The 27,619-nt window shown below is 35.9% G+C and overlaps 1 protein-coding gene and 1 long non-coding RNA gene across 6 annotated transcripts in view; one reads left to right on the top strand and one right to left on the bottom strand.

The window, feature by feature from the left end:
* LOC129671406 (uncharacterized) overlaps positions 1-15,403 on the bottom strand; it is a 147,152-nt gene extending 131,749 nt beyond the window's left edge. For 2 of the 3 annotated variants that reach the window (XR_008719348.1, XR_008719347.1), the window contains exon 1: positions 14,715-14,787. This is a non-coding gene — a long non-coding RNA (uncharacterized LOC129671406). Of the gene's footprint in view, positions 1-14,714; positions 14,788-15,338 lie in introns of those variants that run through there. The other variant, XR_008719349.1, reaches the window with a different exon arrangement.
* Orc4 (origin recognition complex subunit 4) overlaps positions 14,632-27,619 on the top strand; it is a 37,556-nt gene continuing 24,568 nt past the window's right edge. Inside the window, exons 1-2 of one of the 3 annotated variants that reach the window (XM_055600370.1) lie at positions 14,632-14,772; positions 26,607-26,680. In XM_055600370.1, coding sequence (XP_055456345.1) covers positions 26,624-26,680 — 57 coding nt within the window. In that variant the 5' untranslated portion in view covers positions 14,632-14,772; positions 26,607-26,623. Of the gene's footprint in view, positions 14,773-14,839; positions 14,933-15,640; positions 15,765-26,606; positions 26,681-27,619 lie in introns of those variants that run through there. The other 2 variants (XM_055600371.1, XM_055600369.1) reach the window with 2 other exon arrangements.

Here is a 27,619-nt window from a genome sequence, read left to right on the forward strand (position 1 = left end):
AAAGCACAGGAAAAAATGTCAATAAATATACAGAAAATGCTGAGTTCATATGCTCTACCTTTAAAGCTCAAAATAATGCTAAGAAAAGTGTTACCAAAGATTTTTTTTTATTAAAAAAAAAATACAGTGAGGAACGTCAGTAGCTCCCCAAAGACTGTGCACTTCAGTATGCAGTACATAGAGCTAGCTCTCAGGTCAAGGGGTGTCTCTCAAAGCTCTAATGCTTGCTGCTGAGTAATAAAGAATACAATGCGTTATTGTTGATATCAGTGAACGCTGTGGCTAGAAAAGTGTAGAAGCACAATAATAAATTTAGCATTTAGCTTTATGGATAAAGCCTGTGACCTTTCTTTCCCAGTGCTATAAAGATACAGTAAAAGAATGGTATTTATTTTACTCTTACATTCTTTACAGAAAATTTGCCTACGTACGTATAAGCATAATGAAATATGAGGAAATACGTTGTACTTTTTTCTTAGAATGCTTTTTTGCTACCTGTTAAAGTAATTAAATATAATACCTTAAGTCAATAAAAATCCAAGTCATAATCTGTAGAACCACAGAGGTTAGGTATAGAGTAAGGGACTGGGGAGAAGGTATATAGATAGACAAAAAAGGAAAATAAAATAGATAGGTATAAAAGGAGGGAGGGGGAGGAATGGGAGAATCAAGTAGGGAGGGGGAGGGGAGGAGAGTATGCGGGAGGGAATATTAGGAAACAGCTAAGTTAAGGGCCCTTTGAGGGGTTAGTACGGAAACCTAATACAATGTAAGTTTCCTAAAACACATACATATATGAAGGCAAGCTAAATGAAATCTCCCAACTGTCAATTTCTTGTCACCAAATGAAGCTGCCAGTACTGGGATTAGTTAAAGATAATTGAGTTGTTGGCTATAGGTTCCCAAGTGAGCCCACAAACAACCCAGACTGTCGAGGCCCCCACTACTGAGGACAACACCTACATAACTCATTGAACTTGAAGAAGTCCAGCTGGTGCCTACATGGAGCCTTCAGCAGTACATTGTAGCATCTGTAGAACACAAAGGTACTCTGCATGATACCAAAAGAGAAATGCAAACACCAGCCCAGCCACAAACCCTTGGATCAACAACAGTGTCCTGCCTGCAAGATAAGCTAGTGCAGTGCTTGCCTAAAAGCTTATGCGAGTAACCAACTAATTTCTGATTTGACTTAAGGCCCACTTGTGAAGATTAAAACCATACCCAACACCGGTTACAGACTAAGAACCTCAGGCTAGATATCCCTGGGACCTGGGGTAAAACCAAATATTACTTTAATAAAAAAAAAAGAAAGAAAGAAAGAAAGAAAGAAAGAAAGAAAGAAAGAAAGAAAGAAAGAAAGAAAGAAAGAAAAAGAAAAAAGGAACAATAAAATGACTCCTTATGACATCATGCTAAGCTCACAGTTCAGTGTTTAACCATCACCAGAGAAGCTTCCTGCTGTAGCAGATGGGAACAGATACAGAGACCCACAGCCAGACATTTTGTAGAGACAGAGAGAGAGAACCGTTGAACACTCAGCCCTAAATGGGATATCTTCATCAAACTCCTCCCCTCAGGACTCAGGGAACTCCATGGAGGAGACAAAAAAAGTATACTAGCCGGAGGGATAGAGGATGCCAGGAAAACAAGCCCTCTAAATCAACATCATCAAAATGCGTATGAACTCACAGAGACTCAAGCAGCCTACACTGGTCTGCTACCAAATCAGGGTTTCCATGGGATCCCTGAGTGTGCAAACGAGTATGTGTCTGGTTCTTAGGCCTTCTTTTAGGCTCTTTTGTTTGTCTTGTCCAATTCTGATGTATCAGTTTTTGTTTTATCTTAATTTTATTTTACTATTATTCTTTAGAAGCCTATTTGTTATCTCTTTATTTTGAGATCATTTTTAAAATTTTTATTTATTATTTATTACAATTTATTCACTTTGTATCCCGGTTGTGGCCCCCTCCCTCATTGCCTCATAGTCCCATCCTCCCTCCCTTTTCTCTCCTTATGCCCCTCCCCTAGTCCACTGAGAGTTTTGGAAAGTCCTCCTCCTTACTATCTGACTCTAGCCTATCATGTCTCATCAGGGTTGGTTACATTACATTATCTACCACCAAGGGACTCTGAAATAAATCTACCCAGCAGAATATCTAAGCAGATACTGAGACTCATAGCCAAACCTTGGGCAAAGTGCTAGGAATCTTATGGAAGGGGGAGATAGAAAGAACTGGAGGGGACAGAAGCTCCACAAGAAGACCAAAAGAGTCAAAATATCTGGGCCCAGGGGATTCTACAGAGACCAATGCTCCAACCAAGGACCATGCATGCAGAGTACCTAGACCCCCTGCTCAGACGTAACCCATGGCAGCTCAGTCTCCAAGTGGGTTACCTAGTAAGGGGAGCAGGGACTGTCTCTGACCTGGACTCAGTATCTGGCCCTTGGATCACCTTCCCCTGGAGAGACAGCCTTGCCAGGCCACAGAGGAAGATGATGCTTATTTGTTTACTAATGAGAGAGAAAGGAATCCAAGTGGGAGGGGAGTTAGGGAGGAACTGGGAGAAGCAGAGAGAGCAGGAACCATAATCAGAATTTAGTATATGAGGACAAATAAATATATTTTCAATAAAAGAAAAAACAAAAAGTTTTAATCACATGCCATATATTAAAGTATATGGTTAAAATAAAAAATTAAATATATTACCTATAAAATTCTTAGTATAGTACATGACACACAATGAAAAAGTAGGTTATTAGCAAATACATTACAGATTTGAAAATAGTACTGATAGCTCTTCAAATATGCTATAAACCCTATCTATTAATCTTCAATTTTAACCATGGATTAGTAACCTTATTTGATAACAGAATCTTTGGGGATAGGGCAGTACTCACATATCACAGAACTAGTATCTTTAGGAATATGCTTTGCTAGAAAAAATAATGAGGTACAAAGCAGAAGAAACACAGCAATTTCTGAATAATGCCCAAGCCAATCTTCATTCCCACTTAGGAGGTATAGCTGGCCCTTCAGAATCATTAAACTCTGTAAGTTTTCTTTTCAAATATTCTAGTAAGATTTTCAAATAGTGGTGGTCTATGAACTCACTACTCCTCTAGGCATTACAAAAAAAAAGCAATGTTATCCATACTCTCATTCAGAAGGTTGGATTCATAAATAAATAAATAAATAAATAAATAAATAAATAAATAAATAAATAAATAAATCTGGACATTTTTGTTATTTTTAGGGAGTAAAATATGCTTTGAACAGGGCCAGATGAAAGGGGAGGAGGTCCTCCCCAATCCCTGGACTTGGAAAGGGGCAGGGAGAAGCTGAGGGAGGGAGGGTGGGATTGGGAGGGAATAAGGGAGCGGATACAGCTGGGGTACAGAGTTAATAAAATGTAACTAATAATAATAAACAATAAAAAATATGCTTTGAAAAGCAGAATCTGGGCTGACAAAATGCCTCAGATGGTAAAGGAACTTGACACCAAGCATAAAGCCTTGAGTTCATTCCTTGACCCACATGGTGGAAAGAACTCGCAATCACTGTAGTTGGTAGGCCGCTGATCTCTAGGCACGCGCACACACACAAACACACACACACACAAACACACACACACACACACACACACACACACACGAATAAATGTAATTTTAGAAAGAAACAAGGGACAGGGAGGAGAAGATGATTTGCCATATCTGAGAATCCAAAAAAACTAAGATCAAATTTATTTTACAACCTGTTCATCTTTAAAATTAATGTACTGAAAGAACTTCTCAACCCCCAACTAATGCAGTACCCCAATCACTTCAGTAGGCGCTTTAATGTTTTCACTTTTATACGCCTTATGATATTTTGCTGTTAAAAACTGACTTAATTCATTAATTTTATGGTTTTCTTAATATTCTATTTCTAGAGCCTCTAGTTATCAGACTGTTAACTGTTTAATAAAATTAAAAGGTGATGCCCAAAAATCAAATGGAATGAAGATAATTCAGTGATTATGTTATATTAAAAAACATTTCTTTAATTTTATCTTACAAAATACTAATGCATATTAGATACACCAGTATATTCAGGGCAAACATCATGACATGAGATAGAGAGTACAGCCTAGTAATTTACTATCACTTCTGACTCTGTTGATGTGAACATAACAATAAAAAGCTAATATTTGTATTAACATTGTATAGCCCTACTTTTCTTACCAATACAAAAAATAATTTTTAAAATGTTTATATTCTAGTGATATAAACATGCACAGATTTATAACGGTCCCTCTCCTTGCTACTATGATTTGTTCCATGTGATACTGTTCTGTAACTAGGAGCAGCTCACTGGCTGCAAGTTGGCCCACAACACATGCCTTACCTTCATTTTTTATCATCTATCCTGTATCAGCTTGTACCTGCAGTAGGCTTTTTCTTCATAATATAGACCAGTCAAGCACAACTAGGTCCTTTTGTTTTGAAGTCAAAGATATATTATTTCAATTCCTTTTTAAAGTTCTGCCTAGTTAGTTCTAGAAAAGTATGCTATGTTCACAGTTTCCAATATTTCTGTTAAAAGTCTTACGAGATCTGAAACTAAAATCATGAGTGTATGGGAAAGTACATTATTAGTTTTAGACTGAAATAAAGGAATCTTCTATAACAACCAGTCTAACTAATTGTGTTTTTTCTCATTAAGAATAAAGAATATTTGTAGACTTTTAAGTATTAAATATAAGAATTAATGAAAGTGTTGCTTACAATGAATGTTTTGGACTTCAGTTCTCGTTTCTATGCCTCTCACAGCCCTTGGGCTTTTCTGTTCAGGAAACATCTCTCCATCATGATCATGGTAACTCTATCTCAGAGGAATTACAACCAAATAAGCAGTGCCTCATAATAGATTTCTCTTGCTTCCACTGAAGTCTGTAATAGTAAGCTTCATGTAACTTTCCAACACAAAAAAAATTCTAATTCTTCACTTACTGGTGCAATTGTTTGATCAAATCCTTTTCTCCCTCCAGAGTTTAGATCTAGCAGACAAAGAACTATAATTTGTGACCACACATACCAGTGAGCACACACACACATATTTGTTTAAGAAAAGTATTGGCAAGCTATTGGTTAAAAGGAGACAGCAAACACTCAATTAATTAGAACTACAATTTCAAAATATATACTAATGTCTTTTCAGCTAAAAAGAAGATAAAGAATTGCATTTGTGAAAATGAATTCAGCTGTTTTCAAAACAGGAAAAAAAAAAAAAAACCCCTGGTGGTAAGGTAGAGTAGCACGGTATTTTAAATGCAGTACACTTCAGGATAAAACAGATCTATCAGAACCTATAAATTAAGTGGAGAAATAAGCTATACGTTCTCTACTTTTAGCATCTAATGTAAGTTTTCATAGTCTACTTTTCAGAACTGCTTAACAGTCAACCTGGGTATGAATTTTAATAAACAAACAAAAGAATACAGTAATCTTGGTAATGTTTTACTACCTGAGCTACGGTGTTCCATTGCCAACTAATATCCAGATATACTAGCTTCAGAAGCCAATGGGCATTCTATTTCTTATTGCACCATTCTTTCTTTACTTAATCTTTGTCCATTTTTCTCCCATTTTCTTTTCTGCTTATTTCCTTTCTGATTTATGTTCTGGGAAATAAAAAAGGAAAACCAGAAATTTACATGTATAATATTTCTAATCATATCCTTAATTTACTAGGTTATTTTTGTTTTGTTTTTAATGTATTAAAACAGATCTGCTGGTTGGGGTGTGGTGGTGCATGCCTCTAATCCCAGCACTTGTGAGGTAGAGGTAGGCAGATAGGCAGAGTTCTGTAAGTTCCAAGCCAGCCTGATCTGTACAGTAAGACCCTGTATATCAAAAAACAAACAAAACAGCAACAACAAAATAATAATTACTAAATAAATTTGCCAATGATCTCATCTCATTGTAAGCTTTGTCCTTACGTGAAATTATTCTGTGACAACTTAATATCTCATATATATGTATATGTATATGTATATGTATATGTATATGTATATGTATATATCCTCATTAACCTATCCTTCCAAAAAAGTACATGGTGGTTTGCTTTACAGAATTCTAATACTTTCTTTATTAATCATATTTACATATTCAGTTTGAAGTAATTTTTAAAAAGTTTCTATATATTTTTAAGGCATATTTTAGTCACTTTAAAATAAAAATGCTTATTCTTCAAAACCTTTTCTTTTATTTTTGCTGTTTTTAAGCCAGAAATGTCAGGTGACTGTATGCTATCTGTAAGTCAGTGAACATAGAGTATCTTGTATCACTGATGAACATGTTTAACTATATATACTTTCTGTCTCAAACTGAAACTTACCAACTGACATCCTTCATTATTATTCAGGGTACATTAACAGGATTTTCAGTAAGGAGTAAAATACCTCTTACTGAAAAAGTTCGGTCACTATTTACAGTACTCCTTCCCAAAGAACAAGGCATTGCTCTCTCATTTGAGACTCGATCACTCTGTGATTGGGTGTCAATCTATGATGACTTTCACAATACTATGTTTCCTCAAGGTATTCAGAGATCTATTTGTGTGACCAGTTTAGGCCTGAAATTTCTTTGGTCATTTTTTTCTGTTACTTTAATATATACTTTTTCAAGATGAAACTGATGTATAAATAGTCGTATTGAAATCAAATCTATGTACTGCTAAAACATACATTAAATGCTAAACATACATTAGAGTTCTTTAATCTATCAGAATTCCAGAAAAATAATTGATATACATAAAAGATGTAAGTTGGTACATATATTCTGCCAGTATTCATATATTCATATATATCTGTATATATGGCAGAGAGTTTATACATAAAGTAGAAAATAAGCACTGTATCTGTACAAACTTACATTCTAAAACATAACAGAATATTCTACATACACTTTTGCATAAATGTGAGCACACTGTACATATTATCTGACTTATTTTTCTACCTAGCTTATTTTAAAGAGCTTTCCATGTATTTAACCTAAAAATCTAAATTTTGCGTATTTTCAATCTTATCTTCAGATACTTACACAGCATTTTTATCTTTCTCTCTTAAATTATTTCATAACAAAAAGATTGTTTCTTAAAGTATTAAAAAGTGAGCCACGGATATCTTTTGATAATACTATTTAACGATTTTAGTAGCAATTTATTCTATATGAATTCTCAACTTTCCTAAATGATACATTTATACTGTATGTATTTAGATTTCAGCAAACTCATGTCAATATATATATATATATATATATATATATATATATATATATATATATAAAGTCAATGTATAAAGGAAGTAAAACAGCTTTAGGAAAAAGCATTGATTTAGCAAAAATGCCTACTAAATTTAAAAAAATCTAAGACATATAATTCAAGCCAATTTCTGACTAGTCTCAGTAAGCTATAGATAAGCAACTAAAGAAATGTTAAATTCAATATACCTTTATAAAAAAAAAATAGAGTTCAACAATGTACTTAAAACACAGAACCACAAACAGCAAAAGTAACTGGATAGAAAGCATGTAGGATTAAATTAAAATCTATTATTTGTACCTAGACTCTTTCATTTACATAAAAACACTGCAATAATATGATTCAGTTTTATGTGAAAAAAAGGCAACATATTATCCTCTTTTTCAAACTAGAACCAGGATCCAAATCAATTGAATAGCAAAGTAACATCTATATGTCACAGATGTGCAAAATTAAAAAAAAAAAAATTGGACCATTGGACCACTTAACTAAGTAAGCAAATAAAAGATGTTAGGCTTCATTATTTTCAAAAGAAACCGTTAAAAGGAAAAAAAAGGAAATGCTATATTATTTATAGCAGAAAAATTATTTCTAGTTTGATTTTATAAATCTATAAAAGAGCATATTAAAATATTCGTAGGAGTTACAAGATTTAGCAAAGCTTATAGCAAAACAAAATCACCACAAATATTAGCAGCAACCCTTCAGCTGGTATGAGCTTGCCGATACATAGAGAACTAAACACTGTAGCTTTAATTGAAATTTGAATGCTGTAAACAGTTAGATGTCTGGCTCTGGCCAGCATTCTAATGCCATCAGCAGAACAGAGATGGGAAGCATAAACAAACCTTTTAACTAGATTAGTCTCTAAAATGGCCAAGAAATCCTTTAGCACAAACTCCATTGTGATAAATGTGGAAAGAAGAAAAGTTTTGGAAAAAGGCCTTTAAAAAAATAAGTTCTGTCTCTACATGCATTTGAGTTTCTAAATATTTTGATATGTAATAGTTATTAATGATAAACCTTGTATTTAATTTCCCAAATACAGTCTTTTTTTTTTCTTTACATGACAGTTTCACTTTAGACTAGTATATCCTAAATAAAGAAACTATTTAAAACATCAGCATTTTCTTTCCTTGACTATGGTTTTTAAATACTAATATCAAGAATGTATAGATTATGCAAATTAGTGGCTAAGATTTTTTTGTACTCACAGTGAATAGATAATAACATCTAAAGCAACAAAGATAAATGCAAATACAATTCAAGACTGGGCCTTAGAAAACATATTCTCATTCTACATTCTGACATACATTCGGTTAAAAAGTGAGGTAGAAAGGTAGGACAAGAATTTAAGTTTAACAGCAGTACCAAACTAAGTAATTTCCAGATTATTCAATTTGTTTACCTAACAAAAAAAGTTACTTAAAACAACAACAAAAACAATGCACAAAGTGTTCACCATTGCAAGGTTGATGGTTGATTACATAACTCATTTTACTCTTTTAAAGTAAGATATTTTAATATTTGCCTAATTCCACAGAATTTAATGTAAAGTTCTCTAAGAAAAGGTTTTACAAGCCAACTGTTAGATCAAAATTTGTCATATCCAACTCTGAATGAAGTACAAGCTTTGTAGGTGCTTCAATGTCATTAACAATTCTTGTTTCTAGTATGTCTACCCATATTAAAAAATATTAATGTGTGTTAATCTATAAATATCTCACCTCTTTTTTTCTTTGAAGACTTATGCTGAGCTACCCAACATTAAATTATTATGTAATATAGTTATACCTTAAACTGAAATTATGAAAAAGAATTCTTACTTTTAACTTATTTTTCAGTGTTTTAAAACCAATTATTTGAGACTACAGACTTACTCTTTCCTATTGATTAAAAAGTATTCTCATATGTCCAAAACCATTTAGAATTATGTCTTCTGAACAACAACAGAAACAGAGTTCCTTAGCACATAAGTATTTTCAAAGAATGGAATACTGCCCATCGGACGACAGTCAGCATGAGTATATGACATAAATATAGATTTACTAAGAAGGAACATTAGCAAAATTAACAAAATGAAAATTTAATTATAATTATTCTTTTTCCTTAAAGAAAGCAAAAAAGCAAAAAAAAAAAAAAAAAGAAAGAAAGAAAGAAAAAATGAAAAGAAACAAAACTCCTCTGGCTTACTGAATTAAGAAGCATTTTAAACGTTGTAGCTGCTTTTAAATACCCTGCTGTTTTGTGGTATTCCACTAACAAAACATCTATATAAAAATGAGAAGAAATATCTTGTTACATACTGTTTGAACCTCCAACTTCATTTAGCTTTCATGGAGTTATATTTAGTGTTTTGCTAAATGAAGTTCAATATAGAGAATTCTATAATGTTATTTCACTATGTAGAGAAGACAGACTTTATGCTTTCAGTTGCACACTTATCTGTATAAGAAAGCAGGGCTGGGTTTGCTTTTCTATCCCTTGTACATTTTGAATTTTTTTCCCCATTACCCTTCCTATAAAGATGTTGGAGCCATCATTTTACTAATTCTTTGTCAGTACAGATTGATACAATGCTTTATTATGATTGTATTTTGAATTAAGAAGTACCCTATATCTAATGTGATAGATACAGTGTTTCCTGCTATCTAATGATAAAGTTCTACTTGGCTGGTAAACAGTTTCCTCAAATGGAACATGACACAATAATACAAATGTAAAGATTGAGTAAAACTGATACATTCATTAAAGTGCTACACACTTACAATAAATAGAATTATTACCAAGATAGAAACTTAAAAATGAATGTGAAAGAGTTAAGTTACCAGTTGGAATCTAAATAGAATAATACTTCTCAAGGTTATAAACTAGCCAGCAGAGGCATCCACCCCTTTTCTTCAATTGTAAATCAACATTCTAACTGAGAAGCAAATGCAGCCTTTTCTCTCCAAGGAACCTTTCAATTATGTACTAAAGCTATTGAAGAAACTGATATAGAATTCTTTCCTTTTTAAAGAATTCATCTACTGAGAAAGGTCTGACTCATTTTATTAAAATTATAGAAGCACTATCAACATTGCAACTGTTTTAGAAATAAAATGAGGAAATTTTTTTCATGAAGCTCTTGAAGTAATGTATCCAGTATACACTAAAAATTCCAAAACTCACACAATGCAGGTACTAATTTACTGGGCTTCAATTATATTGTTGAGTTGCTTAAAATATGGTAAAAATCACAATGTATACCTTTCAATAAACCATGAAAGATTACCCACTATAGAAGGTCTAAATATATACTGAGGGCAAAATATTAAGTCTGAAGAAAATTGACTTTTTTAATTTGAAAAAAAAAATTTAATGATATTTGTAATTGTCTTCAAGGTAAAGAGTTATAGTTAGAATAAATACCCAACAACAGTAGACTATGATTTTCATAGTCTAAAGCTGGTGAACAGTATGTGAAGTGAAAATCCCTATAGTACTGAATAGAAATTGTCTTTAATTTGTCAATTTTAATAAAATATAGTAATAATCTCCTGGAACATGCAGTTTCTACCTAACAGTGTTAATATAGTCAATATAAAAATGTATTTTGTTAAAAAATATAAAGATTTGACTAATACGTCTGTGGAATACAATTAAGAAATTTCTTTACATGAAATTGCAGGGACCATCCTTATTTTCAGTTACCTAACATAGTGTCTAAGAGATGAAGATACTCTATAAAAGTTTAATTAATAACTAAGCACAATCTATTTTTCACATACATTCAAAATGCAGCAAAGTTTACAAAGATACATAAGTTGGATATAGGCTTTCTGGCTGACTTCATGGGGTCCCACTGATGACTAGGTGTAAATCTTCACATCCATAGAAAACTGGAAAGTTGATAATTGTCTGGGTAAGGACCAAAAAAACAAAGTCAGGGAAACATGTCACCTAAATAATGACTGCTTTATAGATCTGGTAAGAGGGGCCTAATAATCCCAACTACTTATGGCAACACCCAATCGATAAAATGAAACAAGCAAACCCTGAACAAATGTATGTTTAAGGAAGTAGCAGGTTTTATGGCATTGTGTATTCAAACTAAGCCACTTTTGTCAAATTCTATCCTGTTGGGCATTAGAAGGAATATGTTTTTAATTCTTACTATGACCACTACAATTTTGAACAACATTTTATCTGGTTGTTCATTAGGAAACGTGAGAGCCATAGCAACAACATCAATAAGAACAACCAAAAAATCCTTAAAGTAAAAAAGACTTTCATGGTAATGAGAATTATACCAGGAAAGAGAGGGAAAAGGAGAGAATTCATCTCACGCTTCTTGGATGGAAACAAAAAAATCAAATATATTTATTTCTAAAGCTAAAATAGATTATGTCAACCAGTTGGCCCTACTATGCACTGTGTTTGCTACGAATGAGGTGTATATAAGTTCTAGTCAGATGAAAAGTTTTGTCCTTAAGTGGTTCATTAATTCATACTTGCAAGTAAACATTCATAGTTTTAACTGTTTTTATAAATAGGGGTTCTTCATAGAAGAGTAAGAAATAGATCTGCTGAGCTGATTAACTGCAGGTTTGGGGTAGGAGGATCTTTAGTTGAGAAAGTCAAGTCGAAATGATTCTGAAAAGCAATAATCTACAGCTAGTGAAATTGGTACTTCTTTAAAAGGGCAACAACAAATTACTACTTTACAATGGGCAGATTGTAGTTCTAAAGCTATATACCTTAACATTCATAGAGAAGAATTAACCTAGACAGGCATGATAGCTCCTTGCTTTTAATCTCAGGCCCAAGGAGGCAGAGGGTAGGTGGATCTCTGTGAGTTAAAATATAAGTCTGGTCTAGATATGGATTTCCAGAGCAGAAACTCGGTCTTGAAAAAAGCTTCTGTACAAAACTTTGAACTGGTCCACACAGAATTAGGCACGAAAGTTCCATTTCTGACAACAACAACAACAAGAAAAAAAAAAAAAAAGTTGGGCTCTTGAGTAAAATCTTCAGGATTTCTAAATATTACAGCATGGAAAATGAAAGTGATAGATAACGTGACCTCCAAGGTGTTATCTAGGTGAAAAATTATCCTCCTAAAATATCAACAATATTTAACACTTAGAATATAAGCCATACTTAAAATACAATGAAAGATTTTCTAGTCATGTCACTATCGCATTTACAAAAAGTCTTCTAACCATAGTAGGAATGAAGTATGAAACAGGAGACTAGGAGTGCTTTTAAGCGAACCCTGAACACCAACAGCTGGGTACAGTAGTACATTCCTGTATTCCTAACACTCAAAAGGCTGAGGCAGAATTTCCATGAGTTCAAGGCCAGCTTCAGCTACATATCAAGACCCTGTCTCAAAGAAAGGAAAACACAAACTAAACACAGGCATTAAATTCAAATATTTTCTTAGCTACCTACTAAGCAACTACTACCCCAACTATCTATACAAGTTGCATACTTAACAACTCCATCTATTACATTATAATTGTGAGTTTTTTAAAAAGACAAAAAAAATCTTAGGTGGACCAGTATTAGCAGTATTGATGATGGGAGAAAAACTTGGAATTAGCATAGATTTCTGCCTATGCATCTCAGAGAAAGGTTAAAAAAACAAGGTTCAAATTTGTGACAGAAATGGAAGAAATAGGACCATACTGCTTACTGCTACACAGTTCCCCACCCTCTGTGTAAACGTTTACTTTTACACAGTTGGTAATTAAAATTTGACTGGACAGTTTCTACATGTGCAATGCTTTTTGGTCACTGAAACCTGAGTACGTATGAGTTATGGCTTTATAATCATGAAAAAAACAAAAAAAAAAATGATCATCACATTATAACACTGCAACGTCAAAGATAATATGTCAAATATCTTTATAGATTTCTATTTCTTCAATTCTTTTTGCTGATCAAATTGCTTTTCCCTATTGCTACATAAATTATGGAATCAGAGAAACCAATGCAGTTTTTAAAAACTGAGAGGCATACAGATACAGTATGAATATCAATGTGTGTATCCATCTTCAAAGAAAGGATAAAGAAATGTATAAATGAAACAAAATACCACTACCTAATGTAAGCTGTAACTATGAGGCCTACAACAGAAATATATTTTTAGTATTTGTGAAATAAAACATAGCACTATATTTTAAAATAAATATAACATGTAAATATAAAAAATACAGCACTATAAAATGAAAACAATAAGGATATACCACATAAGGATGCAGAATATTTTTATCAAGACTGTTATTCTATAAATCTAAATCTAGACTTACCTTTCAATTTGAAGCCCACTATAACATACTAACCACAACTTCATGATTTTTTTTTAAACATGAAAGTGTATTTTAGAAATGTATTTCCTTTCACATGGTATTTGTTCACAACAAAAAAAATGAGATGAAAAACCATGGTCTCAATTTACAACAGTAAATAAATAATTCAGTTAAAACAGAAGTGGTACCAATCCAGCAAAATATTGATGGGGAGGTTTGGCCTTCTATGCAGCAAGAACAACATAAAGTTTTCAATGGGATTACTTGTTCAGACAAGTTACAAAGATTAGAGGGAGAAAAGTTAGTTATGAGATAGCTAGTATTTTCATGTTGTGAAAAATAAATACCAGAAATGTATGTGGGAAAAGATAATACCAATGGCACTTAAACTTGAAGCATTTTAAGCTTTGCTCTATCCATAATCAAACATGAAACAAATAATTTTCCAAAAAATAAAAACCCAAACCAGAAATACAAGTGTAAACCCAACCAAAGGCCTAAAATTTGAAATTTGCTATGCAATTCAGACAAAATGAAAAAAATGGAGAAACTAAACACCTAACAAAACCAGTCAAATCTTCCAACCCTAAAGTCAATATCCAAGCCACAGACAGAAGCAAAGAGAGAGCACTCAAGTCTACAACTGGGTTAGCAGTTCCAACACAATTCAGATCCCGACATTTTCCCACTCAGAAACAAATGCAGGCAGCCTTTCCTGGGGAAAGAGAAAAAAAAGCTCTCTAAACGTAATTTTTTAAAGTGACACCCAGAAAAGTATGCCTCTTTCTATCCCTTTCCCTGGCGCCTCATTGGAGGAAGGAGGGGGTTGTTTTTGTATTCTCCCCCACTGAAGCAAGAAGGCACAATCAGATGTTAGCTGAAGAAACCACTTTTGACAACAGCAAATAAAAATAAAAGTGCCCTTCCTTCCCTGACAGGGTGGACACCCCATCTCACACACCCCTCCTCACTCCAGCCCCTCCTTCACTCACCCCCCAGCACCACCCCCTCCTCACCCCGGAGCTCCACTGCGTATGAGGTTTGGTGCTACTGCTGCCCCGGAGTGAAAGTCAGAGCCAGAGGAAGGCAATGGAGCCCCCACGGACACACTTACCTTTCCTGCCCCCCACTTTTGAGTGCCTTCCCTGGAGCTGTGGAGGATGACACAAAGGGTAATAAAGGGGGGGAGTGGAGGAGGAGGAGGCAAAGGAGGAGGAGGAGAGCTGGGGAAGTGGCTGCTCCCGGTGTAGGGAGATGTCTCCAGCCAGGGCCAAGCAGCAGCAGCAGCAGCAACAGCAGCAGTAGCAGCAGCAGCAGCAGCAGCAGCAAAGGGTTTGTGTTGCTAAGAGGCTTTTGGTCTCTTTCTCTCCTCTCACGGCCACAGAGAAGGAGGGTGGAGGGGGCTCTGGAAGCAGGCGAGTAGAGGGCTGAGAGGGTAGGAGTCGTGGATGGGGGTTTTCTAAGAAGAAGAAGAAACTCCTCTCCTCTCTCAGGCTCAATCCCCCACTCAGGGCTCGGAGCTGGAGGGTGGGGGAGGAACTCAGCCGTCTTCCCCCCACCCCCCTCAATTCAAGGTTGAAGTGGGGTAAAATTAGTGTCCTGTCCCTTTAAAAATAGAAATAAAAGGTGTCCCCCCTCTGCCACTGCCTCCCTCTTCATCATCAGCTGCTGCTGCTGCTGGGGTCTCTCTGCTTGGGGGGGAGGGGGGGCTCGGGTAGAAGAGACGGGAGGCACTCACTGCGCATGTCCCTTTCTGACGGGAGGCTGGTTGGTGGAAGGCAGGAGGAGGGGGAGGGGAGGAAATGAGATGTTTTCCCAGAAGGCTCCAAGGCACTGCCGACCCGGAAGACATTGTAGCAGGGGGTAGAGGGGCGGGGGCGGCAAGAGGGAGGAAGTTGCTACTCTTTAACACCCCCAGCCGCCTCCCCCCTCCTTAGGGAAAGTGGAGGGACGGAAGTGGGCGTGGACCGAGGCGAAAGGAGGTCACGTGTGGGGCCTGGGCGGGGCCCGGGAGGCGGTGCGAGCGCGGCGCACGCTGGGAGTTGCTGTGCAAGCTTGGCAGCGGCAGGCGAGGCGCCGCGGAGAAGGGGGTGAGCGTCCTGGGTCCTTACGGTGCCCGGCGGCCGGCTTCGCCCGGCTGTGTAGCCAGGCTTTGCGGCGAGAGGTAAGGCTGGTCTCAGGGGCAAGGTCGGGGCGCCGGTGGCCACAGGCGGGTGGAGAATTCCAGCCGGGGAGACTAGGAAAGAGGTAGGCTTGTTTAGGCCGGGCAGGCCTAAAGCGGGCGGGCTGCCTTGGGCTCTCGGCTCCCCGACGACGCTGTGGGCGAAGCCCCGAGCGGGGCAGAGAGTTCCCCCGAGACGGTGATGGACGTGATGGGCCAGTGTTGAGAGAAAATCGGGATCTCTCGAGGTGACGAGCCACTTTACCCCTGCTTTAGATCGTGCGACCTAGTTGGAAGAGCCAAACCGGATGTTTGAATTTTGATCAACTTCTGCATAGTAGCCTTGCTTATATTGGCTACGTACCCATCCTGCCTTCCTTCTTTTCTCTATTTTCCTTGGGATTTTGGAGAAGCTGTTAGCAAGCAACGGGCAGGAAAGGTTTGAGTGAAGGCTCCCTGCATGCCCTGCCTTAATGCTGCAAGCACAAAAGACTGCATCCTGAGGGTGCGTTTGACTGTGCGGTCCTTCATATTGACTTTTGTCAGTAAAAAGGAGACCCTGAATATTACTTGTAGAGGAGAAGAAAGCTTCTTACCTGGGCTTTTTTTTTTTTTTTAATAGTGGAATAACGGTCTCTTTTCCACCTTCACTTTTTTTTACAGTTAAAATCGTTAATCTTTTCGTTGCTTTTTGTAAAGATGTATTGGAAAATTATCACTTAAGTCTTCAATGATCCAAATCACTTAATGTGATTTTTTTTTTATAAGAAGATCCTCGAACTTATTGTCATTCTTATTAATTTAGTTCTGCCCAGTGGGATTCACTGTTAAAGTTACTTGTTTTCCGAATTGCAGTTGGTGCAAGTCTCCACAGTACCCTATTTATGTATCCATTGCCTGGTGCTTACTTTTACTTTGTGTGAGGGAGTTAATTACATTAGATCGGCTCAAAACAAAACTACAGTGCCGTAAAATTTTCTTTATTAAAATGCCAAATAATCTGTTTAAAAAAAAATAATATAGCAAGAAAAATGGCCTGGATAAAACTTAAATCCTGTTTTATGTCAGGGGCTAAATATGAGGGAAAGTGCACAAAACACAAATGTAATGAACGACTGTAACATAAACTGTAACATAAACTAACCACCATGAATAAAGAACTGCAGCATTCCCAGCACCTGGGAAGCGCATGCCCAAGAGTTCCTTCCGGACTATTCTTCCTCATGTGTTCCCTTAATGTCACCGTCACATAAATGTTTTCTTATGCACATAGCTATGTATTTTTGTAAATTTTTTTATGTCTGGCTATAGTTTCATCAAATTTTTAAATGGGTATGCAATTTTATTCCCCTGCCTCAGTCTGTGATAGGACCTTAGTCGTGCCATCTCACCAACAATTGTATTTAATTTTGCCGATCTGATGAGAGTGGTTTTATAATTTGCACTGTCGTCAGTACAGTTTTGTACTGATGGTATTGTCTGTTTTCAGAAACCTACCGGCGGTTTGGACTTAATTCTTTCAGAAATTGTCTTAGTAATCATGTTTTTAAAGTTATTTGTGTAGTTTTTTTTCCTCTCTTTGTCTGTTTTCCATAAGGATTTATAACATTGTGGCAGATAGCTAATCTATTCTTGGAATATTACTTTCTTTTTGGATAGTATGTTTAGCTATCTTCGTTAATATGCTCCTGTTGTTCCTTGAATTTAATATTTGGCTTTAACTCCTGGACACAGGTTTTCAACTTGTGTTTGTCAGGACAGTTACCATCAGCTCCCTGTGACGTTTAAACACTTGAAGGTTGTACGTCGTGTGTCTGACATGGTGTGTGTGCATGTGTGTTTTGTTGTTTGACTTTATATTTTAAAAGAGTGTAAAATACCTCAGCTTTTTATTCTAATCGCTTGTTAAAATGATGATAACATTTACTTTATTTGGCTAGTAAATATACTAGACAGCGTTAACTTGCTTATGATTTACATTTATGTTGGACAGCAGTGTTCTTGACTGTATATTAAGTTAGATGTTTCTACATCTTGGCCACTTTCTTCTGATTAACATCTTGCATTTCCAACTGTCCTTTTGGTCTTTTTCCTTTTAGCAAGGATAGTCTGCAGAAGTTCCTTAATGCAATTGAAGAGTTCTCTTACTTGTTTGCTTCTAAGCCCTTGTTTTGCCTTCAGTTTTGAGGAATTATGGTTTCTTAACACTTTTTGGTTGTCTTTTACCACTTTGAAGATAACATTTTACTGTTTTGTTTTTTGTTTTTTGGCTTCTTTCATCTGATTTTTTCAGGAATTACCTCTAAATCTAATTCCTAGTACGTTTAAAGAAAACTTTTGTTTGTTTTTTTTTAATTTGTTAGCTGTAGTTTCTCTACTGTTTTACTGTGAAGAGAGGGAGATGCAATTCTTTTTCATGCTTTAGAATTTTTGTGGATTCTGGCATCAATATAGTACTTTCTTTGTAAAACATACAGGAGACTGTTTGCAATTACCTCCTAAAAATTAGAACCTTCACTTTTATCGCCATGCATTCATAGTTAATTTGTTATCTTTGACAAGAAGTCCAGGTTCTGAATCGTTTTCAGTGTGTTTCTACTGACTTAGAATGCTTTGTTATTTCTTGGATATCTATACCAGTTGTGGCCCTTTATAGGAATATGTAAGGTATTTTTGAGGAATCACACTTTTCTAGGAAAGATTCCTAGGGTTGCTGTCAGTTGTAAATGACTTTACTCATACTCAAGCCTTGAAGTTTACCACTATAGACACAGCATTTAGCAGTACTTAAAATTTTATGTTGAAATCTTGCCATTTTCCGTTAGCCTGATTAGGTTGCCCTTAATTTCTCAACTTAAACTGGGTGATTGTCTGAGTTCCCACTTTTGATGGGCCTTGAGCTCTGATGTTTTACCATAATCCAGCAAAGCCTATGTGACTGGCCCAGCCTTTTCATTGGCCGTATCTTTGTGTTTGCAAATGTCATCATCATAGAAGTGACAGGATATGGAGCTTATTTCTGGCTTTCCTCTTTCTAGATTTGGGCATGTAAATCCAGGTTGCTTTATTTCTTTTATCATCAAGTTTGTGCATGTATGTGTGTTTTGGCTTCCGCAAGATAATCTGTCCAGTTTGCCTTTACCATAACTTTAAACCTCATACACTCTCCTTTTTTTTTTTTTTTTTTTTTTTTTTAATTTAAGTGATAGAGGTTCTTGATTCTTCTGAATATGTGGAAAGCATTTGTTGAAAAGTAGCAGTTGCTTAGGAGTGGACCAGTGATACTTTGAAATTACTGAAGCACCAAACAGCCGTCTATCCAAAAGTAAGGTATCTGTGAGAGAATAAGTGTTCACTGGTGTTTGGTTTCCTTTTAGCATTCTTAACCACCTGTGTCAGTAAAAATGAAATTAGTTTCGCTGTTTTAGTATATGTAAACAGATTGTATATTGTATTTCACATTTCTTCTTGTGCTGCTGAGATTCAGCTTCATTGATACATTAAGCTATAGTTCATACATTTCCATTACCATACACTAATGTCTCCTATATCAAATAGAGTGAAAAGACATGTAAATGGTTAGGATATTTGTATTTAAAAACTAAATGTATATATCATACTTAATAGTAATTCCTAAAATTGAAAAAACAATGGTATTTAAAACTGTATAGTTTAATACCAGAAGAATTCACCAAAATAACCAAAAAATGTTCTGAGGTAGGAAATAGACTGTGACAGACACCTTACCCAATGTCATAACCTTCCTGGACTAAGCAAAGTACCAAGTAAAGACCGAAATATTTTAGTCTCCCCATTAACAAAGTTGTGAGATGCTTTAAAGCATGTAGAAGCACATCATCATCTGTTTGTCTGGTTTGCTGTTTTTGTTGGTTTTGAGACAAGATTCTCCTATGTAATCCCAGGCTGTTATGGGATCCTCATGTTGCTTAGGCTGGCCTTGAGTTTACCATGATTCTCTTGACTTAGATTCTATAATATAGAATTACACCTTATACTACCACAAGAAATCGTGATTTTTTTTTTTACCTTTGAAATTGTTACCTTAGAATGGAAACAAACTGCTTAAAATTTTTTTATAGTTTGTCTTCTTGTACCATAGAGGCAAATTGATTTCAGAATTAAGCTAATGTGTAAGATAAGTTAAACGTACAATTCTAACCAGGAGTAAGTTCCTACATCCCTGCTTATAAACCCTGTCAAATCCTTTCTACTATTGACCTGGTTTCTGGTATGAACTCTTGCCTTAGTATGTTTTATTTGCAGTCAGTAAGCCCATGTTGAAAACATCAGTACAAATCTAGAGTTGACAGTGGAATTGTCGTTTTCTTATACATTCTGAGAGATGTCGTTATGTTATCACTAGTATCCTGTCATGGGGGGAAACCTGTTGTTTGTAGACAAATTTTAATACAGTGAGCTTGCTGCTCTGGCAAGAGATCATATCCAGAGACCTTCTAGGTGTGTATGATCCACCTGAAATGACACTCCTTTAATCCCTCTTTCTGGAATATACACCTTGAATTCCAAACAATGACATCTGATTGAGGGATGGACAAAGTGACAAATCAGAGAAAGATTTGATAAAAGGAGTCAGAGATAGAGTATGCCCAACTCTCATGAAAAGAGACCTGAAAAGAGGCTACTTAAGAGCAGTGCAGAGGAAGAGCAGGGGAGTTTAGTTGAGTGCAGTTGAGTTTCTGCAGTTCCCTTTAGTTCCATTTGGTTCATGCAGTCAGTGCAGTTCAGTTTTTGGAATTCAGAGGTGGAATAAGTCAGCTTGGAGAGGAGATTTGAGTCAGAACAGCTGAGTTGAACCAGCCAGCTAGAGTTGAGAAAGAGCTAGAAAGTTGAGCCTATTCAGCATTAAGTCTTGGAGACTGAAACAAGGCTTAGGTTATAAGACAGATGGTAGAAGCTGAAGCCTTCAAGGTCCAGGATTACTGAAGATTAGATTGCATGGCGGCTAAAAGTTTCCAAGCCTAGGCCTAGGGGTAGTTAGAAATGCTCTGGGCTCACCAAAGCCATGTCTTCGTAAAGCTTGGGTACAGCTCTCATCTCATCTCTTCCTCTGAGAAAATAAAGACATTGCTTTTCCTTAGACATTTGACAATCACTGATAAGATGTCACTGTTTCTGAAGTTTTGACTCTTTTATTATCTCTTGAGTTGAACAGTATGTACTGTTTTTCATTTGGCTTCTTTCACTTAGGAGTAGCTGTCTGAAGTTTATTCCCATCTTTTTTCATGGCTTCATAGCTTCTTTTTAGCACAAAAATAGTCATTGTAGGGCTTTACAAGTTTATCCATTTCTATTGAAGAACATATTGCTTCTAAGTTTCCATGGTTACTAGTTAAAATTCTAGATAGGTATGGTAGCATGTAGCCTTAATCACAGCTGTTGAGGTATTTAGGTAGAAAATAACTTGAATTTGGGAGTTCCTGTATGAATCAATCTCAAATAAAATAAATATATTATAAGTTTTTTATTGATGTTATAAAATAGCCTAACAAAAGCATCTCAGCTCAGCTTCAAGTTCTAGTCTATCACGACAAGAAAGTCACAGCAGCGATAACTTGAGAAGTCAGATTACATTCACAGCCAGAAGCAAAAAGTAGGGAATTAATAACACACTGATAGTAGGGTTCAGCTTTCTCTTTCTACTTACACAGATCAGGATCACCAAGCTCAAGGATTGGTACCTCTCACACTGGGTCATCCCAAATAAATTACATTTTTGATGGATTTATACCTCGAGAGGGTGTGTGTATATGTGTGTGTGCACATGTATTTAATTTGAAAATTAGGAAAACAGTAGTCATTTGTATATTTCTTAATCATAAACAACATAATATTTGTATTTGTTGATAGTAAGCATTTTATATGAAGATAATCATGGCATCTGTGAAACAAAGACCAGTTTTCCCCTTCATGTCTGTCTTTTGACCTTTACATTTTATAAGGGTTTCAAAATCATTTGAACAGAAGTCATGGAGATACTTTTAGTTTACATTAATAATAGTTCTGCTAGCTCTAGATTTTTTTCTAAATATTGTTTACAATGTTCAAAAAATTCTCACTGTAGTTTGATACACATGTAAACACGCACACACACACACACACAAGATCAGTGTTGTATTTTGTCGAATGTTTTTTGTGCATCTGTTTATAAGATCGTGATGTTTCCTTCTATAACATCACTGTGGATTACACTTGGTGTTTTACAAGAATTGTATGGGTTGGAGGACTGACAGTAAATAAATCTGTGGTAGATTTTATATTTAACTACTTCAGAGAATGTATTTACTGCTTCCTGGAAAAAAAAAAAAAAACAGGTCCCATAGCTAAAGGTTCATGTTGTGTCTTAAGGTTTTGCTTGGGGTTTCTTACATAAGATCTTCAACTGTCTTCAACTGCTATAGGAACCCATATTAATGTGTGTAGGTTGGGAAACATCCTGTAATCCTATCATGAGATCTCAAGTTTTGTGTGTCCCTGGGCTGCATAGTAGAGGCCACTGAACAAGTATACCTGGCTAACCTGTGTACATTGAGAGCATTCAGCAGTAACCTGAAGCCATCTCCAATCCAGTTTCTGCTCCTGCTATATTAAATTGAGATCATCAGTGTCTGCCAGTATTTCTACAATGTGGGAAGACATTGTTTACCTTGTGACCTCAGTATTCTTGTATATCTAAGAGTTGTTTTCAGTTTTATTCAGCATTTTCTCTTTTTTGTTGTTATTGAGATTATAATTTTATTACATTTTTGCCTTCTCTTTCCTCCCTCCAAAGTCTTATATGCTCGTTCTCACTTTCTTTAAAATTCATGGGCTCTTTTGGGTTACAAATTGTTATTACATACACATATATTCCTAAATATGAACTATTGAGTCCATGTAATGTTGCTTGTATAAATGTTTTCAGTGCTAACCATTTGGCACTAGATGACCCTACCTTAGTTAGGGTTAGTATTTCTGTGATGAAACACCATAATCAAGGCAACTCTTATTTTAAAAATACAAGCACTTTAATCATGGGCTTGCACTTATAGTATGAGAGAGATAAGAGACTGGGCGCACTTCCCAGTGACATTTCTTTTAACAAGGCCATATCTACTCCAGTAAGGCCACACACCTCTGAATTTATAGGGTCCATTCTTTATATGAATTTATAGGGTCAAACCACGACAACCATCTCTTCCACTCCCAACTTTATTTAGTTGCCTATGGTTCTTTGTATAGCGTTGAAGCCTTGTGGGCCTTTCCTAGTTCAGTTTGGAATGTCCATTGGTGTCACCCTTGTTTCGTTTACATTTGGGTAGTCCTGTTAGTTAGACTTCATGGTTATAGCTACTAATGTTACTAGGAGAGACAGTCTTACAGCAAACTCCCTAATGTTTTCGCTCTTATAATCTTTTCACCTCTCTTACACAATGTTCCCTGAGCCTTAGGTGCCTGGAATATTTTGTTTGCATATCCATGGAACTAGGCTCCACAACTCTGCATTTTGATTGATTGTGGTTTTCTATAGGAGTTGTCTCCATCTGTTTCAAAGAGAAGTTTTCTTAATGAGGTATGAAGACTGCACTTATCTTAGGGTAAAAAAACAAGTGTTTAGATTATTGTTAGTTATTATTGCTGCTTTGGTAAATTAGTGGTTGTAGATTCTCCTCTAGTAACTATTATTTTATTAGTTCTGAGTAGTTACTAGGTTTCTAGTACCCTTTTATTGAATGAGTCTTTTAAGTCTGGTTAGAGAGCAGATCATTACCACCAAAATATATGTGCCACTACTTCACCTGTACGATTATTGGACCATGCTGGTCATTGACATAGTTCATAGATATCATAGCTGCATATCATAGTTGCCTCTTTCTTTGGAAGCTTGCATGACACCTCTGTCTGGTACCATGAATGCTAGTCCCCAAGGAGAGGGCATTCAAGTCAGTTCAAGCTCAGAGGTCTCTGCACCCTCTTTCTAAAATGCATGGCTCCTTCATCAGTGGGGACTTACCTTCCATATCCTGGTATTACCAAGGCAAGAGCAGTAGGCTGTTTGTTTGGGGAATCTCCTAGAAGCCCTGGCTAACAATTCAAAAGAGCAATTCTCATATCTGCTATTGGGGTTTTTCTTAGATGGTCTTTAGCAGTACTATCTGTAAAGATAAGAAACTCAAGCAAGTGAAAGACTTGTGTAATAATAACTTTAAGACACTGAAGAAAGAAATTGAAGAAGACAGAACAAAGAGAGGGTGCTGAAAGCAGTAAGAAAAAGCAAATCAAAAACAACCACAAGTTTAAGTCTTTGCCACTTAGTGGGTTCTTCTTTTCCTCACCCTTTTAACACCCCACCTCCTTTCACTTCCTATCACTAGATAAGAGAGAAAGAGGGATTGAGGGGGAAGGAGGGGAGAAAGAGAGATTCTTGAATTTAACTTCTTCTTGTTTCTTTGAGTACCCACAAAACCTGTGAATGACCAACAACCAGCAATGCTGCCTTTTGGGCCCTAGCATTTATTTACATACCCTCTGAAGAGTTTCCAGAATTCCAACCACTGTAATATGCCATAGGGACTTCTCTTCTAGTCGTATTTGGTGTTCTGTATGCTGTTTGTATCTGTATATTTTTTCCTTAATTTGGAGAAAGTTTCTTTTATTTTTATTTTTGAAGATCTGTTTTAGTTCACTGGCTTTAGGATTCTTCTCCTTCATCTATGTCTGCTATTTAAGATTTGGTCCTTTAATGATCCACAGTTGTAGTGTGGTGTCACCCTCCCCAACCCCCCCCCCCCCCCTTTTTTTTTGGCTTGTGTGGTCCAACTTTCTTCTTCACGTTCTAATGTTCTGTGTTCTTCATGGTCCATTCCACTAGAAAGACTTTCATGAGTTTTCTACCTGGGCTATTAGTTTTTCAGTTCCATCTTAATTTAAACTTGTGTGCTCTCTTTAATATGTATTTATCTTTACTGAATTTAGTTTTCAATTCATGAGTTGTTTTTGTCATTTCATTTAGCCATATACTGTGTTTTCTTAGATTAAGACATTAATCCTTAGATTAACATTAATGTGTTGAGATTGTGTAGTATTCTTGAGTAGAACAAGAAATGAAAGGTGTGCTGTAAAAACAATGATGGGTAGGAGAAGCATTCTTTATGAAAGAAAAATACTTAAATTGTACATTTAGGGGGGAAGGAAGGAGTAATCAAGAAACCATGTCAGTTGTGAGAGTGCCAAATAAGCCTGTACATGAACAAATGGAAACAGTTCTAGGGTCATTTGAAAATTTTAAACATTTATTACATACCCATCAGGGAGATGCAAATCAAAATGACCTTGAGATTTCACCTTACACCCATCAGAATGGCTAAGATCAAAAACTCAAGTGACTACACATGCTGGAGAGGATGTGGAGAAAGGGGAACCCTCTGCCATTGCTAGTGGGAGTGTAAACTTGTACAACCACTTTGGAAATCAATCTGGCGTTTTCTCAGACAATTAGGAATAGTGCTTCCACTCCTAGGCATATATCCAAAGTATGCTCAAGTACACAACAAGGGCATTTGTTCAACCATGTTTGTAGCAGCTTTATTCATAATAGCCAGAACCTGGAAACAACCCAGATGTCCCTTAACAAATGGATACAGAAATTGTGGTATATTTACACAATGGAATACTACTCAGCAATTAAAAACAAGAAAATCATGAAAGTTGTAGGCAAATGGTGGGATCTAGAAAAGGTCATCCTGAGTGTGAGGTATCCCAGAAGCATAAAGACACATATGGTATATACTCACTTATAAGTGGATACTAGACCTAAAAGATTAGATAAACATACTAAAATCTGTACACATAAGGAAGCTAAAACAACAAGGAGGACCCGGGGTTAGATAATCAATCCTCACTTAGACAAATATTTGGGACGGACATTGGAATTAGGAGAAAACAAGAAACAGGACAGGAGCCTACCATAGAGGGCCTCTGAAATACTCGACCTAGCAATGTATCAAAGCAGATGCTGAGACTCATAACCAAACTTTGGGCAGGGTGGAATCTTATGAAAGAAGGGGGAGTTCGTATGACCTGGAGAGGACAGGAGCTCCAAAAGGACCAAATATATCTGGGCACAGCAGTCTTTTCTGAGACTGATTCTCCAACCAAGGACCATGCATGGATATAACCTAGAACCACTGCTCAGACATAGCCCATGGCAGCTCAGTATCCAAGTGGGTGCCCTAGTAAGGGAAACAGGGACTGTCTCTGACATGAACTCAGTGGCTGGCTTTTTTACCTCCCTCCCCTACCCCGGGAGGGAGGGAGGAGCAGCCTTACTAGGCCACAGAGGAGGACATTGCAGCCAGTTGATGAGACTTGATAAGATATGGTCAGATGAGAGGGGAGGAGGACCTCCCCTATCAGTTGACTTAGAGAGGGACAGGGAGGAGATGAGGGTGGGATTGGGTGGGAATGAAGGAGAGGGCGACAGCTGGGTTATATAAAAAATAAAAAATTAATTAAAAAATAAAACAAAATGAAAAAAAAAAAAAAGCATTTGTATTTGGGGGCTGGAGAGATGGCTCAGAGGTTAAGAACACCGGCTGTTCTTCCAAAGGTTCTGAGTTCAGTTCCCAGCAACTACATGGTGGGTCATAACCATGTATCGTGACAATCTGTTGCCCTTTTCTGGTGTGCAGGCACACATGCTGGCAGAATACTGTGTAAAGAAAAAGAAGGAATTTGTATTTGACTCTGTAAATGTAATTTTTAAGTTAGCGTTTAAAGCAGATAGTGTTTATTCATTCTGTTTTTTTTTTTCTTTTTTTATTTTAGGATTTGAGTTAGTCAAAATGAACAATCGTAAAACGAGAAGTAACAGCATAATACATGCAGAGTGTTTTTCACAGGTTAGTATGTATATTCCTTAATCTCAAAGCCTGTTCCTTAATCTCAAAATCCTGTCAAGGATTTAAAAAATCAGAAAAATAACCGTTTTTTGTTTTTTTTTTTTTTCCTTAACACATTTTAAACTGCTTTACATTCTAGGGGCAATATATTTACAAGTTCCTAAGAACAATGAATAGAAATAAGCTCTCTAAATTTTAAAAATATATGTGAAATGATACATTGTGTTTTTATTGTTGGAAGATCTTGAAGGCTTCTGTTTTGTAAAGTTTTTTTATATTGATCTCTGAAGATGCTGTGAGGCTTCACCTTTTGTGTTTGTATACATGAATCCTAACCTCTCCTATGTCTTTCTAAAGTAGTCTGGTTTAAATTTAGTTAAATATCACATGCAGAGTTTGCACTTCTTCTGTTAAATATATTCTAAAGTATTTTATTATTTTAGGTGCTAATATATGTAAAACTATTTTCTTAATTTTATGTTTGTTAGGTCATAATTTATAGAAATAGTTAATCCTAATGTATTGCAGCCTTACTGAACTCATTAGTTAATATTGATTTTTTTTTTTTCCTACTTTACTTTGGAGTGTTTTCTGTTCAACATTTTGTTATCTTTAAATATCTTTTTTCAGTTGAATGTGCTTGCTGGCTTTTTTTTTTTTTTTTTTTTTTTAAAGTATTATGTCAGTGGAAAGGGCAGTGCTAGGAATATCACCAGAGCTCTGAAAATGTTAGATAAGTACTATTTGGCGCCATAAACTTCTGATTACAAAAAAGAGAACAGTCTTTCACTATACTTTGCTGATGCCCTTTCCCAGTTTAAGCAAGTCTTTTTATATTCTTAGTTTGTTGAGTATTTTTATATTAAATGCTTGATATTATCTTAAAAGCATACTGTATTTCAAATACTAAGTGTGTAGATATGTGTGTTTTCCATGAGA

This window comes from Psammomys obesus, unplaced genomic scaffold (genome assembly GCF_907164565.1).
Source record: "Psammomys obesus unplaced genomic scaffold, mPsaObe1.curated_primary_1811, whole genome shotgun sequence".
Classification (NCBI taxonomy): Eukaryota; Metazoa; Chordata; class Mammalia; order Rodentia; family Muridae; genus Psammomys; species Psammomys obesus.